This window comes from Vipera berus (assembly GCF_964194415.1).
Source record: "Vipera berus genome assembly, chromosome: 5".
Classification (NCBI taxonomy): domain Eukaryota; kingdom Metazoa; phylum Chordata; class Lepidosauria; order Squamata; family Viperidae; genus Vipera; species Vipera berus.
This window is the reverse complement of record NC_138207.1, coordinates 87,451,978-87,469,747: the sequence shown is the minus strand read 5'-3', so window position 1 is coordinate 87,469,747 and position 17,770 is coordinate 87,451,978. Positions and strand designations below refer to the sequence as shown.

Below are 17,770 nucleotides of genomic sequence, written 5' to 3'. Positions count from 1 at the left end.
GGCCACTTTAGGTCCAGGTTCCCCGCCGCCCGACTCATCTTCGGCGGCCTCAGAAACGTTGCCGCCGCCGCGGGTCAGGCCCGGCGGACCCGGACCGGCACACCAACATCTCCCGCGGCCTCTGCAAGTTGTTACGGCACCGGGAACTCCCGGTGCCCAGCCGAGGCCGTGCAACAGGCAACAGCCTCCTCAGGGCTCAGCCAGCCAGAACTCACCCTCCCATCTAGCTCAGCCGCGGGCCACGGCCATCTTCTCCGGAGAGAGGTAAAAAAAAAAAAAACATTCCCACGGCACACCAGGCAACAGCTCGCAGCACACTAGTGTGCCGCGAAACAGCTGTTGAAAAACACTGATTTAAACAATAGTGTTAAAAAGGAAATGGGAAGTCAGATGATTTCTTTTCAATAAATATAATAGGGATTTTAAAATTTTTGTCACACAGTGGTACCTCGGTACTTGACTGCTTCAAAACTCATTGAATTTGGTATTCAATGCATTTTGATGTGAAAATGTTATCCCTGTACTTCTTTGTTTGGAACTTCCCGCACGCTGATAGGAAAAGGGGGATGGTCACGGGGAACGGACAGGAAGTCAGCCATGCTGTAAAGGTTGCTGCAAAAGGAAGAGAGGGATAGCCACAGAGGGTGGACAGGAAGTCAGTAATGCTGGGCAGGTCGGTGACATAGGAAAAGGGACAAACAGGAAGTTCTTCCTGGCCGAAACAAAGGTCACATGGTAAGTCACATGATTTGTTTGGTACTCATTGTTTTTCGTGCCTCTTGGAATCAATTAATGCTGAGTACCGAAGTAGCATTGTAATGATGGGTATACATTTTTTTTTGTTAAATCACAGAAAACTGGTTAAAGAGTGCAACGGTGGTAAAATTCTGTTTGAAGTTTTATAATAGTAGTGGCACTGTGTAGTGCAGGCATCTTCAAACTTGGCCCTTTTATGACTTGCGGATTTCAACTCCCAGAATTCCTCAGCCAGTGTGCCTGGCTAAGGAATTCTGGGAGTTGAAATCCGCAAGTCATAAAAGGGCCAAGTTTGAAGACCCCTGGTGTAGTGGATCTAAAGTGGTACTGTGATCACTAATTTGAACTGATATCAAAATTAAATGTCTGCAAGCGTGATCTGACCACGTCAACTTTGGCTTGGCATATTGTAGCAAAATAAGGGCTTGGGGGTTTGTTTGTTTTTTGAAAAATTGGCTTAAATATTAATTTCTACTGAACTTGTAAAATTGATATTAATTCATTTGCTTAGATTTACAGTTCAGATGCTTTATTAAATTAAAGCATTTCTCTTCACTAGAAGATAACGTTCCCTCCAATGACAATTACAGTTGCCAAACAAATTCCAATTGTCTACAAAATAAGAAGGCGCTCTAAAAGATCTTAGACCCATAAATTAATATTTGTATCAATTATACCGAAGATAAGATATAATCTGAACCTTAACTTGCAAATAAGAATACAGATTTCCAAGACATACCCTATGTAATATTTCCAAAACTTTGAGCGAAGCATGTAGGCAGCTTGCAAAGATTCTTTGCTCTGAAGCAGGGATACCCAACTTGTACAGTTTCAGAAGATGGACTACAACATCTTTGTAAAGTTCCACTATTCTGAAGAACAATGGAGGTTCCAATATAGACCACCAGTTTTCTATAGACAGGTGAGAAGGTGGCAGTTACTCTATGAGACTGAAGCATTCTACAGCTTGTTGAATTAATTTTTATTTTAACATTCTCTACGACCTCATTTCACCAACTGTTTTAACTCAACATCAAACAGAACATTCATGTACTATATATTGTAACTAAAAACTTCCTAGTTGCTTCTGAATCATGAAAAACCTCTGTAATTATACTGAGATATAAAGTAAGCAAACATGCTAAACCAATTAAAACAGGAGACAACCCATGTTTAAAAACAGTGAGCAGAAATAATAGTGTCTAAAAGTACAGGTAGAAACTGACAGCTTCAAAAACTAAAGAATCAATAGCAGCTCCCTAGAAATTTCTCAGTTGAGTTTCTTACAAAAAAGTTCTTGTCAAGGTTTCAGGACCAGCAAAAAAGAACTTTGAGGAGGCTCATATCATATAGAAGACAGTGTTTAAGCATCTTTGGCTTATGTCTGGAAACCAGTGCCGTTGTTACAGGATCAGTGTGATTGCTTAGCAAAGCACAGACTTTCATTGGCAGTTGCCATTTCCAAACACTCTTCTGCACCAGCCACAAATGTATTTACAAGATGTTCATATCAAAATATAAAGCATTAAAATACTTATGACAAATATTTAAAAGGCTAGCTCCTTCAGTACTCTCCAGCCATGTGTGATGTAACAGTAACAGTAGTAGTAATAATCATTTATTAAATTTATATACTGCCTGATTTGCAGAGATTCTGTGCAGTTTGCAGTTGTTAAAATATTTAAAAACGAAGAGTGACACAAAAACAGCACACAACAAAAGAACAATAATAGCAAACAAATTAAACCCAGAGGGGAGATGTCCCCACTGTGTGAACGGCTCAAAGTATTGCAACTTGAGATAGACTCTCTTGGATCATGATACCCCAGTTGTGAATTTCTTTCCAGAATAAAAAAAATACACTTGGCCTACACCACAGGTCGGCAACCTGCGGCTCCGGAGCCGCATGCGGCTCTTTGAGCCGTCTCTTGCGGCTCCCAGCCGCCCGGTGCGCGCGCACCTCTTCCAACGGGCAGTGGTGCGCGCGCACCTCTCCAAATGGAGAGTGGCACCGCCCATTTGGAGAGGTGCACGCGCACCTCCCCGAATGGGCGGAGGTGCGCGCGCACCTCCCCAAACCTTTGGAGAGGTGCGCGCGTACCTCCGCGCGAATGGGCAGCGGTGCCGCTCTTTCAGGAAGCTGCCGCGGCCCGTCTGTGAAGCTGCCGAAAGCGGCAGCTTAGCAGACGGGCCGCGGCAGCTTCCTCAAAGAGCGGCGCCCCTGCCCATTCCGAGAGGTGCGCGCGCACCTCTCCGAACGACCGGAGTTGCGTGCGCACCTCCCCAAACCTTTGGGGAGGTGCGCGCGTACCTCCGCGCGAATGGGCAGCGGTGCCGCTCTTTCAGGAAGCTGCCGCGGCCCGTCTGTGAATCTGCCGAAAGCGGCAGCTTAGCAGACGGGCCGCGGCAGCTTCCTCAAAGAGCGGCGCCCCTGCCCATTCCGAGAGGTGCGCGCGCACCTCTCCGAACGACCGGAGTTGCGCGCGCACCTCCGCGCGAATGGGCAGCGGTGCCGCTCTTTCAGGAAGCTGCCGCGGCCCGTCTGTGAAGCTGCCGAAAGCGGCAGCTTAGCAGACGGGCCGCGGCAGCTTCCTCAAAGAGCGGCGCCCCTGCCCATTCCGAGAGGTGCGCGCGCACCTCTCCGAACGACCGGAGTTGCGCGCGCACCTCCCCAAACCTTTGGGGAGGTGCGCGCGTACCTCCGCGCGAATGGGCAGCGGTGCCGCTCTTTCAGGAAGCTGGCGCGGCCCGTCTTGTGAAGCTGCCGAAAGCGGCAGCTTAGCAGACGCGCCGCGGCAGCTTCCTCAAAGAGCGGCGCCCCTGCCCATTCCGAGAGGTGCGCGCGCACCTCTCCGAACGACCGGAGGTGCGCGCGTACCTCCGCGCGAACGGGCAGCGGTGCCGCTCTTTGAGGAAGCTGCCGCTTTCGGCAGCTTCCTCAAAGAGCGGCGCCGCTGCCCCTTCGCACGGAGGTACGCGCGCACCTCCGGTCGTTCGGAGAGGTGCGCGCGCACCTCTCGGAATGGGCAGGGGCGCCGCTCTTTGAGGAAGCTGCCACGGGCCCGTCTGCAAAGCTGCCGAAAGCGGCAGCTTTGCAGACGGGCCGTCGCCGTCGGGCAACCGGGAACCGGTTCCATCTCATTTTTAAAAAAATGGCAGCCGCGTGCGTCCGCGCATGCGCAAAAAAACCTTTTTGCGCATGCGCGTGCATGGACACACGCACGCGGCTCCCTCTTTTTTTAATTTGTGATGGAACCGGTTCCCAGTGGCTCTTTTTCTTTTTTAGGTTGCCGACCCCTGGCCTACACTATTCAGTTTTAGACAACAATCAAAATTGTTGAAACCAATTTGAAAATTGGAGACCAAAATGTTCTCTAAATTGATGCTGCATTGCTGTTTTGATTTGTAGTTTGGCAGTATTTTAATACTCCTGATCTTCTTTTTGAGAAATGGCACTCTTTAAACAAATCATGGTTCTCATGATTAAGAAAATAAGAGTATAATTAACTCAATAATTAACTCATGCATTGCTGTGTATTACTTGTTGGTCAAAGGCAAGACTAGTGGCAGAAAAGTTTGGATCTTCCAAAAAGCAATAATAAATACTGAAAGGACTTTCAAAATGTGATCTTAACCCTTTGGTCAAAACACAATGTCACCTGAAACAAATTGTATTTCCCCTGCCAGATTGGCTTAGTAGATTCCTACAATTCTATCTTATCTAAGAAGTTGCTAGTCTACATTGCATCTATTATTATGTCTAAACATTATGTATAGAGAACTAGCTGAAAAATAAGAACGTTGGATATTGTCTGTACCATACTTAAAAATAAATAGGATAAAACTGATCCTTATTAGTCGATCCACAACGACTAATAAAATCCCCCTATATTAACTCTTAGAAGGGACGCGGTGGCTCAGTGGGTTAGGACGCTGAACTTGTCGATCGGAAGGTCGGCAGTTTGGCGGGTCGAATCCCGAGTGCCGCGTAGCAGAGTGAGCGCCTGTTACTCGTCCCAGCTTCTGCCCACCTAGCAGTTCGAAAGCACGTAAAAATGCAAGTAGAAAAATAGGGACCACTACGGTGGGAAGGTAACAGCGTTCCATGCTAGTCATCCTGGCCACATGACCACGGAGACGTCCTCGGACAAGCGCTGGCTCTTCGGCTATGAAACGGAGATGAGCACTGGCCCCTAAAGTCGGAAACGACTAGCACGCATGTGCGGGGGAACCTTTACCTTTTTATATTAACTCTTGAGAGTGCTCAACAAACCAAACTAGCACCAATGCAAAAGAGTGCTCAAAATTCTGTAATGAAGATAGAATCATAGGGCTGGAAGGGACCTACCCCTGTAGTCCAATCCCCTGTTCCAGGACGAAACCTGGAACCTGCCAATCAAATAGTTGTCCAATCTGTTTTGGAAACAACTAACCTGACACCAAATGTTTTTTTTTTAAAATTCAGTCTGAATGATTACCTGTTCAGTCTCTTCCTCTGAAGAGCTAAACTTAGTATCATAGTTTACAGGGCTATTGGTTCATTTTTTTTACAAAAACCATAACAGCGTCAAACCAGAACCAAAAGAAAAAAAATACAGCTAACTAAACAGGGAGTACGGAATGAAGTGGAAGAGCTTTAGCAATTTGCCCCTAGTATACTTTCAATTAGGAACCATTCTGTCTTGAATCTTCTACCATTTTCTACCATTGGGAGATAACTTCACAATGGCACCAAAAAGGCAAAATGTGAACCCTCCTCTTCCATCTCCTGCCATCTGAACAGATTTTTTAAAAAATCAGAATGAATTATTAAACTTTGTTAAACTTTTCACAAGAATGGCTTTAAAACTTCATCACTGAGACAACTTCTTGTTCAAACCATATTAAAATGAAATTTCCCCAATACTTATTTAACGTTCTTCCCCAACAGTTAATGGACACGGAGGATATCGTAATGGTTGAAAGGGTATAAAAAACTGTGACTGACAGAAGGCATCACTGGGTCTTCTTCTGAATCTATCTAGTTCTTAATATATGTCCTTCACTAACAACTATTCTTAACAATGTGGTCCAACTTCATATGGGAAACCCAAAAATAAATTCTATTTTACAGTTTTATTACTAATAATAACCACAGCTTTGCTACTTATCAGACGTATGAAAGTAAACTTATAACAATACTTCTCTTCAATAGTTTAAGAATAAAAAAAAAACAACCCAGGTACTGCAGAATATACACACCTACCTGAGCTTTGCAATGTACTCATTCTTTGCAGAAGAGTACCACCTACATATTTATAATTGACATTAAACAAACAAACCTTACCAAGTACTTTCAATGGAGCTTTTTCTAGATTCACGATAGCAGTTGCAAATGGAATAGCCAGAGTCATGTAATTGTTTGCTTCGTTCATCAAGGGGCATTCTGGAAGTGTTAGAAATAGTCTTAATGCTTCCACATCAGGCAAGGAGCTGGTCAGCTTAGGAATAAGGTTCTTCTCCAAGCTGGCTGCCACCTGGGGACGTTGTGCAAGACAGAATCTAGTTTTAAATTAAAAGCTTGTTCTGGGAAAATAAGCCAGTAAGAATAATACAAAGAGATGCATATTATTCTTTGTGCAATTTTAAAAACTCATTTTTAAAAGCAAAGTACATATTTTAAAATAAAGCTAGCATAATTGTGCCATTTATTTCTGTTCCAAATAATACTAAACGGGGCTAGAAATCAGGAGATTGTAGTCCCACTTTAGGAATGAAAAAGAAACGATGGGCTGGTCCAGGGGTCTTCAAACTTGGCCCTTTTATGACTTGTGGACTTCAACTCCCAGAATTCCTCAGCCAGTGTGCCTGGCTGAGGAAATCTGGGAGTTGAAGTCAACAAGTCATAAAAGGGCCAAGTTTGAAGACCCCCTAAGCTAGTCACTCCCTCTCAGCCCAACTCTTCTCACAGGATTGTTGTTGTGGGGAAAAGAGGAGGAGGAGGAAGGAGTATCAGATATTTTCACTGCCTTATTTTAAAAATAATAAAGGCGGGATAAAAAATTTAAAAAGGCAAGACAGCATCATTGTCAGAGCAATCGAAGCTCTGTCTGATTTTGCGTGTTGCTTTGTTGAGGCCACCTTCTTACCTTTTTAAGAAAGGTTGACATCCCTGCTACCAAAAATGTATTTGTTACATCTAAACATAAAACTAAAAATTACACAGTTGAAGAAAATTGTATTTTGCTTCACCTTTTGTTTGCTGCTCTCTATCCAACTACCTGCTTCGCAAATTCTTTACTGCTATTCCCGAGGACTTTGCAGGAGCTAAATAGCAAATAAGGCTTCACTTTGTCAAAATGGGACAAAGAACACCCATTCAGTTTGTTACACAATCCCGAATAAAAAGTACAAACGAACCAGATTTCTACTACATTTATTTATCATTCCATTTTGTTGTGTAAAGGATCTTGAGGAAATTCACACGTTTGGTCCATTTAGAAATAAAAAAAGTAAATTAAAATAAGATTCACTATTCAAATTTCCCCGTGCACAACACAATAAAAAGAATACGGTGCAGACGATAACACAGAGTAGCACGCGACAGAATCGAAATGAGCTTGAAAAGATTTTTTTAGGCCAACCTGCTGAGATATGTGTGGGTGTTCTGGCTGTACAAGTTTGTGAAATAAAAGCCTGGCAGTATTCATATCCACCCCTGAGAATCTGGCACTAGTTCTGTAGTGATCATCGTTACTACAGAAGAGAAGAAAGATAAATGTTACTTTTTACGTATTTGTTATATTTTAAATAAACACAACGTTAAGGATTTCATTCAATTGTGCGTTTATTATCCACTGACCTGACAGCTAAAAAGCTTCCATTTAGGCAACCAGCAGAAGAAAACATTCCATCTATTTCACTATTACCAGAAAAAAAAGGAAAAAGAAAAAATATACAAGGCCATTAGCGAGTGGGACTAACACACCCTTTTCTTTTTTTGTGTGTTCTCATCTAGGTTTGTTGTATCTGCCATTTTAGTTCCTTTTGTGTGTGTGTTTTTAAATTTATTTATCAATTTGTAAAAAGCCGGTCAGTCAATTTTATATTTAAAAAATTATCTTAGGTAGTCCTTAATGTATGAACGATTGCTTAGCAAGATTCTGATGGGCCGACCTGGGAGGGTATTTATGACCCATATTCAATGTTCAGATGGTCCTCCCCCCCCCCCGCCAGCACATGATTTGTGGCATTAATACCCCAGTTTTCTTTCTAAACCAGGGGTCTTCAAACTTGGCCCTTTTATGACTTGTGGACTTCAGCTCCCAGAATTCCTCAGCCAGGCACACCTGGCTGAGGAATTCTGGGAGTTAAAGTCCACAAGTCATAAAAGGGCCCAGTTTGAAGACCCCTGTTCTAAACAATGAACTCACCAATATCACCAAGTTTTGCATCTCCTGGGTTAGTGACGCTCAAATAAACTGCCTTGAGGAGTACGTTTAGGAGTTCAGTTCCAGAGTTTTTATTTTATGGCTCCAGATGATGAGGTAAGATAGAACTGATTATGTAATATGTAAAGTTGCCAAGGTTAGGAAAGACTTTTTATACGATTGATGTAAAGCAGAAATAATTCTTACTTTGCTATCTCCACGGGGAGTCTCCCTGCACCTGAAGACGAATAGTTTATTAATCTCTGAATGAAAGCTTCGTTCACAGTCCAGATTTGTTTTGAAGCATTCAGATATCTGAAGTCATCTGCTGGTACCAAAGCCTGCATTTAAGTAGTAAATGATGTATCACGAGAAACTGTTTCACAAACTTCAAACCCCTGGGCTCAGAACTGAAATAATTCATTTATTGTCTTATTTATACCTGCACTAAAGCCAGCCTTATTTTATCACACAATGCTAAATAATAAAATCATTAATACCATGAAAACAAGTCACAGTAATGAGCAACGACCAAACCACGCACGATCCCTTTTTTAAGTTGTTCTATTATAATCTTTATAATAGAGGTTTTTTATAACTTGTCGTATTATTATTATTATTTTTAAGGCACTTCATTCTTGGCTACTTTTCATTTCTTGAAATTGTTTTAAAAGTAAAATATAGACTACTATCTGCTTCTGTTCAATTCAGGCAGGCTGACTTGTTCAAACATGAAACTGGTAGTGTCAGATTAATCCACCATGTTTGAAAGCAAAATTATCTAGTAATTACACAATAATAATTCAAATCCAAATTATGTTACATTGGAAACATTATGACACAGTTCTCTAAAGAAAGCTCTACTGCTGGGAAAGGTGGGAGAGAAGAGCAGGATGACCAGCAGCAAGATGGATGGGATCAGTGATGATGGTACATCTGAAGGACCAGACTGGGGCAGATCATCAAAAAGAAAATCTATCTTTATGGTCATCAGGAGTCAAAAACAGCTTGATGACACATAATCAAATTCAATAATTACACAGATACTAACCAACAAATCATACAATTATCTAATAATTTAAATTCTAGGAAAATCTTTTTGGGGGGGGAATTAAGCAAGCTAAAATACAACAGATACACCAATTATGCTCTTGAAAAGGGGAAAAACCTACTAGCATCTGTTTCTATTATCAAATTCAGGCATTATGTTTAGTAAAACAGAAGCAAGCTCATCAATCAAAATAAAAAAACATACCTGTGGAGTAACATAATGTGAAAAGCTTTGGTCTCCACCAGAAAAAATCCTCTTTACACAATAGTAATCTTCACCATCTATAATTAAAATAAGAACATCTTCAATGGACTAGCTACTTTAGTTACTTAAAAGTGAAATTAGTTTATGTAAGTACTGTAATTCTGACACATTAGCTAACTTAACAGATACTTCAGTTAAAATGTTTTATTCCAGGGTTTAACAACAAGAACAGTTTCTATTTTGTATTATATTTACAATTATTTTTTCATAATCTTATAGAATAAATTGGTGCTGGCAGTTTCCTAAGAACCAGATTTTCCTTGTTTAGAAATGATTTAAAAATTGTATTGCAATGTACTGTATTGTTACTACTTGTATGCTTAATAAAGATCTTTTCATGAGATATAAATTATACTACCAAGAGCTAAATTTATCACAATGGCATGAATGTACCAACAAGTCATGGTCTAGTCCAGGGGTAGGCAACCTGACTCGTGGACTTCCTGAGCCAGCCTCTGGGAGTCCACGAGTCATAAAAGAGCCAAGGTTGCCTACCCCTGGTCTAGTCAGATTTGTTCACTAAACTGAGTGTGCACAACATGCAAAGCATAAACCATGGCTTACGGTAAATGTAAAAGATTACATCAACAAATAAACCATGATACTGTAGAATAATGCATGAACCCAGCCAGTATCTCCAACAGCACTTTAGCCCAATAACACTTCAGACAAATAAAGAATAGATATAATCACCTGAATTCAGTGGAATTTGGCCACTGTATGGAAGCCAATTTCCTTTAACTGGAAAGGGACTTTTCCTATTACTGGTTGTTCCCATGCCTAACTGTCCATTCCCTCCAAGACCAAAAGAGTAAATTCTTCCAGTCGAGGGAACAAATGCAGATGTGTGCTGCCTGCAACGAGGAGGAAAGAAACATCTAAAAAGTGAGAAATGAGGAAATACCAGATTCTACTCTAAAATGACATTCAAAATAAAAATTATTTATTTATTTGCAGCTTAGCTAACCTGAGTCCCCAGTTTCAAGTACTACAGATACTCGATCTGTGACAATTGAGCCCCAAACTTCTGTTGTTAAATGAGACATTTGTTTGAGTTTTGCCCCATTTTATGACCATTTTTGTCACATTTCTTAAGTTGTTGTTAACTGCATTTGTTAAGCCGGTAACACAGTTAAGTGAATCTGACTTCCCCATTGACTTTGCTTGTCAGAGGGTTACAGAAGATGATCGCATGGCCCTCTGACAGTGCAACCGTCATAAATGTGAGTCAGTTGCCAAGCATCTGAATTTTTATCACATGACCCTGGGGATGTTGCAGTGGTTATAAGTGTGGAAAAATGGTTATAAGTTACTTTTTTCAATGCCGCTGTAACTTTGAATAGTCACTAAATGAACTGTTATAAGTCAAGGACTACCTGTATTGAATCTGGCTAAGCCATATATTGTTTGTTTGTATTTTAGTGGGAGAAAAAAAATAAAGGTTTGGAAACCACAAGGAATAAGTTTTCATATCACACGAAACCCAAAACAACAGAGCTCCTCATGATTTAATGTCGGGAACAAAATAAGGAAGCAGTGGAGGAATAGAAGCACTTGTCTTGAAAGAAAAGATGCATGGCTGAGGAGATCACTTCTATTATTTTACCTTCAGAATCCGCTGTCTCAGAAAGCAGAAGCTTTAAAAATGTTTGGACTATCTCTCTCCTCTACCTTTACACTTACAGAATGAAACCACACCTTAAATTAATTCAGGTTAATTGCAATATCCCGTAAGAACATCAACAAGGAATGATATGGCCCCCGAAAGAACAAAGCTTGCAATCCAGTAAATAGAAGCTTATTATGCCTATGGAACAACATTGTGCTAAGGCAATTAACTCATCCCTTGGGTCTTATGAATTATTATATTGTCCAAATCATAGCAGCCTTTTCTCTGTAACAGCACATTGCTGGAACCCCCAACAAGGTTTCTCAATAAGAGTAAGTAGGTATTAATTTATTATGCCTGTTAGAAGAGTGCTTCAAAAAGCATATCTGGATCCTTTAGAAGTCAGTTTAGTCTGACATAACTGAACTGACTTCAAACAAAAGTTGTAATCATCCCTCTTAAAAAATACCTTCCTGGGCTATAATTTGGATATGTTAAATTATGCTTCCCGCTAAGTCATTTTAAAGCCATCTTGATACTTCCAACAATCCTACATCTTTGTTTTGTAACCTCCCAGTGCTTGATGGACACCACCTTATAAAGGCACAGAGAGGAGAACCAACACTGTAGAGTAGAATGTCTTGGGCAGAGCATTCTTATCTAATATAGTCACCTCATGGCTGCTGATGGAAAACAGATGCAATTGCCAAATGACCTTATTCTGAATTGTGATCAGAATCACAGTAAACATACTGAACGAACAACTGCACATTCAAATTAAAACATATTAAACTTAAACCAGTTTGCAAATGAGCATCAAATAAATCCTTTGTTAAGTGAAGTAGGAAAAATTAGTAATCTCTTTCTTTATGGACTTTTAACTTGGAACAAGATGCTCACTTCACATCTGACTGCTTTTCAAAAACAATGTTGAATATTAAAGCTTTTAAAAAAGCTCCTGAAATAATTAATACTTCAGCTGGGCCAGAGAAGCCCACTTTGAAAAAAAAGTTATCTTATGAAGCTAGATATAAATCTCTGCTTAAACAGTTACAGTGGATTTTTTAACTACAATATTAAGCCTAGATCCAGGTGGAACTCTACACAACTACCTGTTTCTGAAGGAGGCTTGGTCCATCCTTCTACCTCAGAGGTGTCAAACTGCCGGCCCGCGGGCCAGACGCATCATCGGGAAACCACACCCACCCCATTGCCAGCAATGGCGAAAAAGCTCTCATACATTGTGCAACGTCATGAGTTTGACACGTCTGTTCTATTTTAACTCTAGCAAGTCCCCTAAATGTAAATCCATATTATAAATCCAGGTTTAAAAAATACAACAACATACACCACTCTATTGTCTATCTACTAATTTGGCAGAATTCCATAATTCCATAAACCCAGCAGTTTTCATATATAACTAAAAGACAGTAGAGTATTTGGGCCAACAAATACTTCTAAAAATGTATCGTAAAAATGTATTATAATAGCTATAAAGTCAAGTTAGGATTGATAGTTTCCAAGATACTGATACTCAATGAAATGATTTTGCAGTTCCATTTAACAACACACTTACCTTCCACAGGCAATTTGTGTGACAATGTTCCCCATAAGTTCAAAAACTTTTCTGGGGTTTATCTCATGCGCAGTAGAGTTATGGCCTAATTGCCCATAGCCTCCAGCTCCAAAAGTAAACACTCCACCTTCCTAAAAGATATTTCAAATTGGAATGTAAGCTGTCAATGTCTTCACTATGTTTTACATATACAAATACCTGCCCAGTATGTATAAAGGAACAATAAAAATTGCCTAAATGGATTATAATCATATATATATATATATATATATATATATATATATATATATATATATATATATATATATATATATATATATATATATATATATATATATATATATCAGATTCTAAACAACTGAGGCGTATAATATAAATTTAAAAGAAATAAAATGACTGCATCCCTTTAAAATTTAAAGATTCTGACTAATTTGCAAATCTAACAGCTCTGATCAACTATAAATCAAAGGTGCAAAATTAGCACCTGCAAAAATGCAGTTTAAGCAGAGCTCCTCACTATCAATTCCCAACCTAGAGACTGGAATGTCCCCAGGCAGTCCTTGCTTAATGACTCTAATTGGGATAGGCAACTCCACCACTAAGCAGTCATCAAGTAGGAAATCATGTGATCAAGGCTGTGCTAGAAAGAGATAACACTACTGTATTCAGTTTCACACCTTCTGCATTTGTTTGCCTCATAATTCCACCCTTTGGAATTCTGAAGTGCCTGCTTACTTTCTTGTACACATTGAAAGCAACGTGACTGTACTGCAGCCCCCTAGGCAGAGTGGAGGGACTGAGATGAGGAGAGCTCCAGAGGGCACTATAAGTTCTTTGCATAGGACACCTGTGGTTCCCAGCCTGCTGCTGGTGCAATCACATTGCTTTCAATGTGCAAGAGTTAACTGCTTACTCTCTTGCAAACCCTATCTCCAATCTTTCTGCTTTCCAAGGGGGAGGGGGCAAAGCAAAGAAAAAAAGTCAGGAAAAGGACAACACATACTGATTGTAATGGTAATCACATGAGTGAGGGACACTGTAAAGATCATAAATGGGCTATAAAGTTATTTTTCAGAACTGTCATAATTTTCAACAGTCACTGAACAAATGGTCAGTAAGTGAGGACTACCTGTATCTCAAATTCTGCTTTGCAGCAAGTTAAACTAATAATAAACAGTGGAATTACTGTCTAGATTTTAAATCGTACCTCCTGGAAATTTATGTACATTGCCCACGTTGATGAGTTTATTACACGGTTCAAAAAAAGAATACAACTTTAGTATACGAATTGAGCCTATGATCAGGGCTGACATGTGGAAGGAGGAGAGAAACAAGGAGTGCCCATGACTCAATCTTCTGCCCTGGCTATGGAATTAGAAAATGCAGAACACTGGTGGCACAAGGCCCTAAGCATAGTGCCCTAAGCGTGGTAATTAAAAGGTAACAATTTTCTAGCATCAGAGTACCAGCAATAGGCTTAATAGATTTCACAGGCAGACATGGTATTTCTGGCTACATTATTGATGCAACCCAATTATATGGGATAAGACTATCAAGAACTATTAAGTCTTTTACTTGCATCCCGATCCAAAATCTAAAACCAAAGAGAAGATTGAACACACCTTTGTAAGAGCTGCAGTATGATCTTCTCCACAGGAGATATAAACAATTTTTTGGGATCTTAGTGACTTCAGAAGATTGGGGACGTATCTATCTAAAAATTGCAATACTTTTGTAAATTATAAATTGTGGAAAATTACACACGTACAAAAATACAGAAGTAATCTCATTTGATAGACTACAGATGCCTTCAGTAGGAACTTTGATGCAACTTAAAAGTTCATAATTTCACAGAATGTATTGCATTAAGCATCAGTGCAGGGCATCAGGAAGCAACATTTCAGAATGATAATTTAACACAATTCATCCACTGTTTTGAAAGTGCTCTTGTTCTAACAATTAAGGAATGCAGAGCATTATTAAACTGTAGTTTAATAAGAGCCACAACCAATTTCAGCAAGATTTTGTAATTCAGAGAGCTCGGGCCTTTAACCCAAACAATTTGAGCACTGAGTAGAACAGAACCATTTTTATCATAGAAGTTCACTTTAAAACCTGCAATTTAGATCTTACCATTTTCATCATTAAGACCAAGTTGTCCAAATTTGTTTCGGCCCCATCCAAAGACTGCTCCAGAAAGAGTAAGTACAAAGCTATGGGCACCGCCTGCTGCTATTTGGGCAAAAGGGATCCCTAATAAAGATTTGATTAATTGTGGAGATGCTTGCTTTTTATATTCATAACCTAATCCTAATTGTCCATACTTATTCTGACCCCAGGAAAAAACTTCACTTCCTGTTGAAAAGAAACAAAAACAAACCATAGTTAAAAATCACGGTAAGAATCAAATTAAAGAATCAGATTATTTCTTTCAGTGCAAAATTCAAGCAAAACAGAAGGCTCAGGAGAAAGAGAAGCCCATTCAAAATTATATAAAAAAAAGAAGACTGAAATCAAAACAGATTGGGCAACAGATCATAGTTCAAAGAAGAATTTCTTTTTAAATCTGGAGTATGGCATGTTGCATTGGCTGATAACATAAGGACTGAAGGTGATACTTTAGAACAGACATGTCAAACACAAGGCCCGGAGGCCAGATCCGGCCCGCGAAGTGGTTTCATGTGGCCCACGAAGCCATCCTGGAAACAGTGAGGGAACGGCCCTCACTGCCTTGGCCCTGGCCCAGAGACCCTCCTTCTGCCAGAGACCCTCAGATCTGTCCCACTCCTGCCCAGGCCCCCATAGGCACCCTTGATGCGAACGATGTAGAGCTGGCCACGCCCACCCAGTAGGCCTTACGCACTCTAGCCACGCCCACCCAGTAGGCCACGCCCACCCTGGCCACACCCACCCGGCCCCCTGAGGGCAACCGCAATGCTGACGCGGCCCTCAATGAAATTGAGTTTGACACCCCTGCTTTAGAAAAAGAAAGAGGCACGAAAGATAGTAAGTGCATTTGAGCATAGTTGGATAAATATCCAGCAAAGCGTTTATTGCTCTTTAATATATTTATTTTCCTTAACAAGGTATTTCTCAAGCCCAGCAACATTAAGCTGTATGGATTCCAACTCCCAGAATTCCCATTACAATTGCTGAGATCGAGAAACCCTTCCCTAGCAAATGATCAGATCACGTTATACAAAAAAACTTCTGTATGATCTTAGTGACAGTGAAAGTATTTTGAAATTAGACAGACATAAATGCAGCTAAGAATACGGTTTACCTTTAGAAAGTGCAAGGGAATGGAAGTAGCCACAGGTCACTTGTACAATTTGAATGTCTGATAAGCTTTTAATGTTCCTTCAAGAAAATAAGAAAATATTAAATGAATAGCATTTAAAAAAACACAGAGAAGTTAAAAATACTTTACGAAAATTGTAAAAGTATATATTAAATACCCCAAAAGAGCAACCGCAGAACATGATTTCTCAATATATAAATAAGAGGTATGACGAATTTCCAGTTCTGAAGCTACTGTAAATTTAACATTTCTTATTCCTACAATACCCCAATTTGAATAGCCAAAGTTTGTTCAGGCTAGAGAAGAAACTAGAGTATGAAAACACAGCCCGACTCCCATTTTATTTTAAATAATCAGAATTAAAATATATCCCTTCAGAGTACATTTAGATAGAGCATCAAATTTAAAATCTAGAGCGAAGGCTGATCTCTTTCTAAAATGTAAAAGGACAGGGAGGGACCGGTTCTATATTTAGAACATATAGAAATCTAAATACAGGACTTAAAATATACCACACCTGTACATATCAATATGGTTAAAACCAGTTTAGATATTGAAGAAAACACTTTAATTTCAGATTAAAGCAGTACTACTCTTACAGCTTTTCAAACTGTAGGTTAAGATCAAATGTAAGCAAGTATTCATACTGTCCAAAGCATTTTGATTCATACAGTACAAATTAGTATATTTAAATCACACTGGCCCCAACGTAGCTTTCTAGTCCCGTTATATGCACTGTGAACTGTTTTAAACCTGCTCCAAGTTTAACACACAGGACATAATGCAGCAATGCTGTTAAACTAAGGTGACCTAAAGCTCTATTAAGTACTGGAAATTACCTATTATTCTAGACAGCAGTTACCAACTGCGATAGAGAAATCTTTGTGCTCTGGATACTGGATGCCAGCCAACCATTTTTGCTCCTGCAGGTCCAAAGAATAAATCCTCACACTATTTTTTTAATTGGCCCTAATACTTAAAAGAAGAGGGAACTTTTGAGGAGGAAACATGATGGATACTAATGCAAATATATTATAACCATTCTAAGCATGCAGCTCTTATGTTGGGGCTTCAAATTATCCAATTTTGATATCAATGTTGATATCAATAAGGGCACATAAATATTTTTTTAAAAAATGAATGTTAAGTTCCATAGCAATTCTACAATATTCAGAATGAAAATGCTGCGTGAGAGTTAAAGCCATGTTGGAAAATATGCTATTTATATAGTTTAAGGATGGCAGCTTAATAAATCAAAATAAATTTCCAAATATTTTACAAAATCATTAAAACCTCAGAAATATCCATACACTTTTTTTGCAACTGCTAAAATGAAACTGATTTCACAATGTTATTTCATTCTCATGCTTAACTCAAAAAAGTGCATCTATGAAAACAAGCCAGTTTTAGCAAAAGTACAGTTTATGTCTTGGATGTCACTTATAGAAACCTCCCAAAAGCCATGGCTAAATCTGAACGTGACCAAGGAGGGAAATCTTTAAATGAACAAGATATTATCAGCATTTCATTTAATTTTAATTCAATCAAATCTACATTGCATTTTGGTCCACATCCACGAAGAAGGAATAAGCTATCACTCTACTTAACTTACATTAAGTTCCCAATTAGAATCTCATAAAGAATGTCAGTATTATAAATATTGTATTTACTTATTACAAAAAAAAATGTATGCCATCTACTCTTGAGTCCACAGCTAAGGAAATACTGAAAAGGAAAAGCTCAAGAAGCTCTAGTGGTGGCTTCAGCACAGTACAGCAGCTTTCAAGAGTATACTGATGCAAAT

At 39.6% G+C, this 17,770-nt stretch overlaps 1 protein-coding gene across 3 annotated transcripts in view; it reads right to left on the bottom strand.

The window, feature by feature from the left end:
• HERC4 (HECT and RLD domain containing E3 ubiquitin protein ligase 4) overlaps nt 1-17,770 on the bottom strand; it is a 53,102-nt gene that overhangs the window by 23,657 nt on the left and 11,675 nt on the right. For all 3 annotated transcript variants that reach the window (XM_081328226.1, XM_081328227.1, XM_081328225.1), the window contains 11 exons: nt 15,949-16,025; nt 14,799-15,020; nt 14,288-14,379; nt 12,666-12,796; nt 10,174-10,334; nt 9,421-9,497; nt 8,373-8,506; nt 7,598-7,657; nt 7,380-7,491; nt 6,083-6,272; nt 1,496-1,668 (listed from right to left, as the gene is read on the bottom strand). In XM_081328226.1, the coding sequence (XP_081184352.1) occupies nt 1,496-1,668; nt 6,083-6,272; nt 7,380-7,491; nt 7,598-7,657; nt 8,373-8,506; nt 9,421-9,497; nt 10,174-10,334; nt 12,666-12,796; nt 14,288-14,379; nt 14,799-15,020; nt 15,949-16,025 (1,429 nt within the window). The remainder of the gene's footprint in view (nt 1-1,495; nt 1,669-6,082; nt 6,273-7,379; nt 7,492-7,597; nt 7,658-8,372; nt 8,507-9,420; nt 9,498-10,173; nt 10,335-12,665; nt 12,797-14,287; nt 14,380-14,798; nt 15,021-15,948; nt 16,026-17,770) is intronic.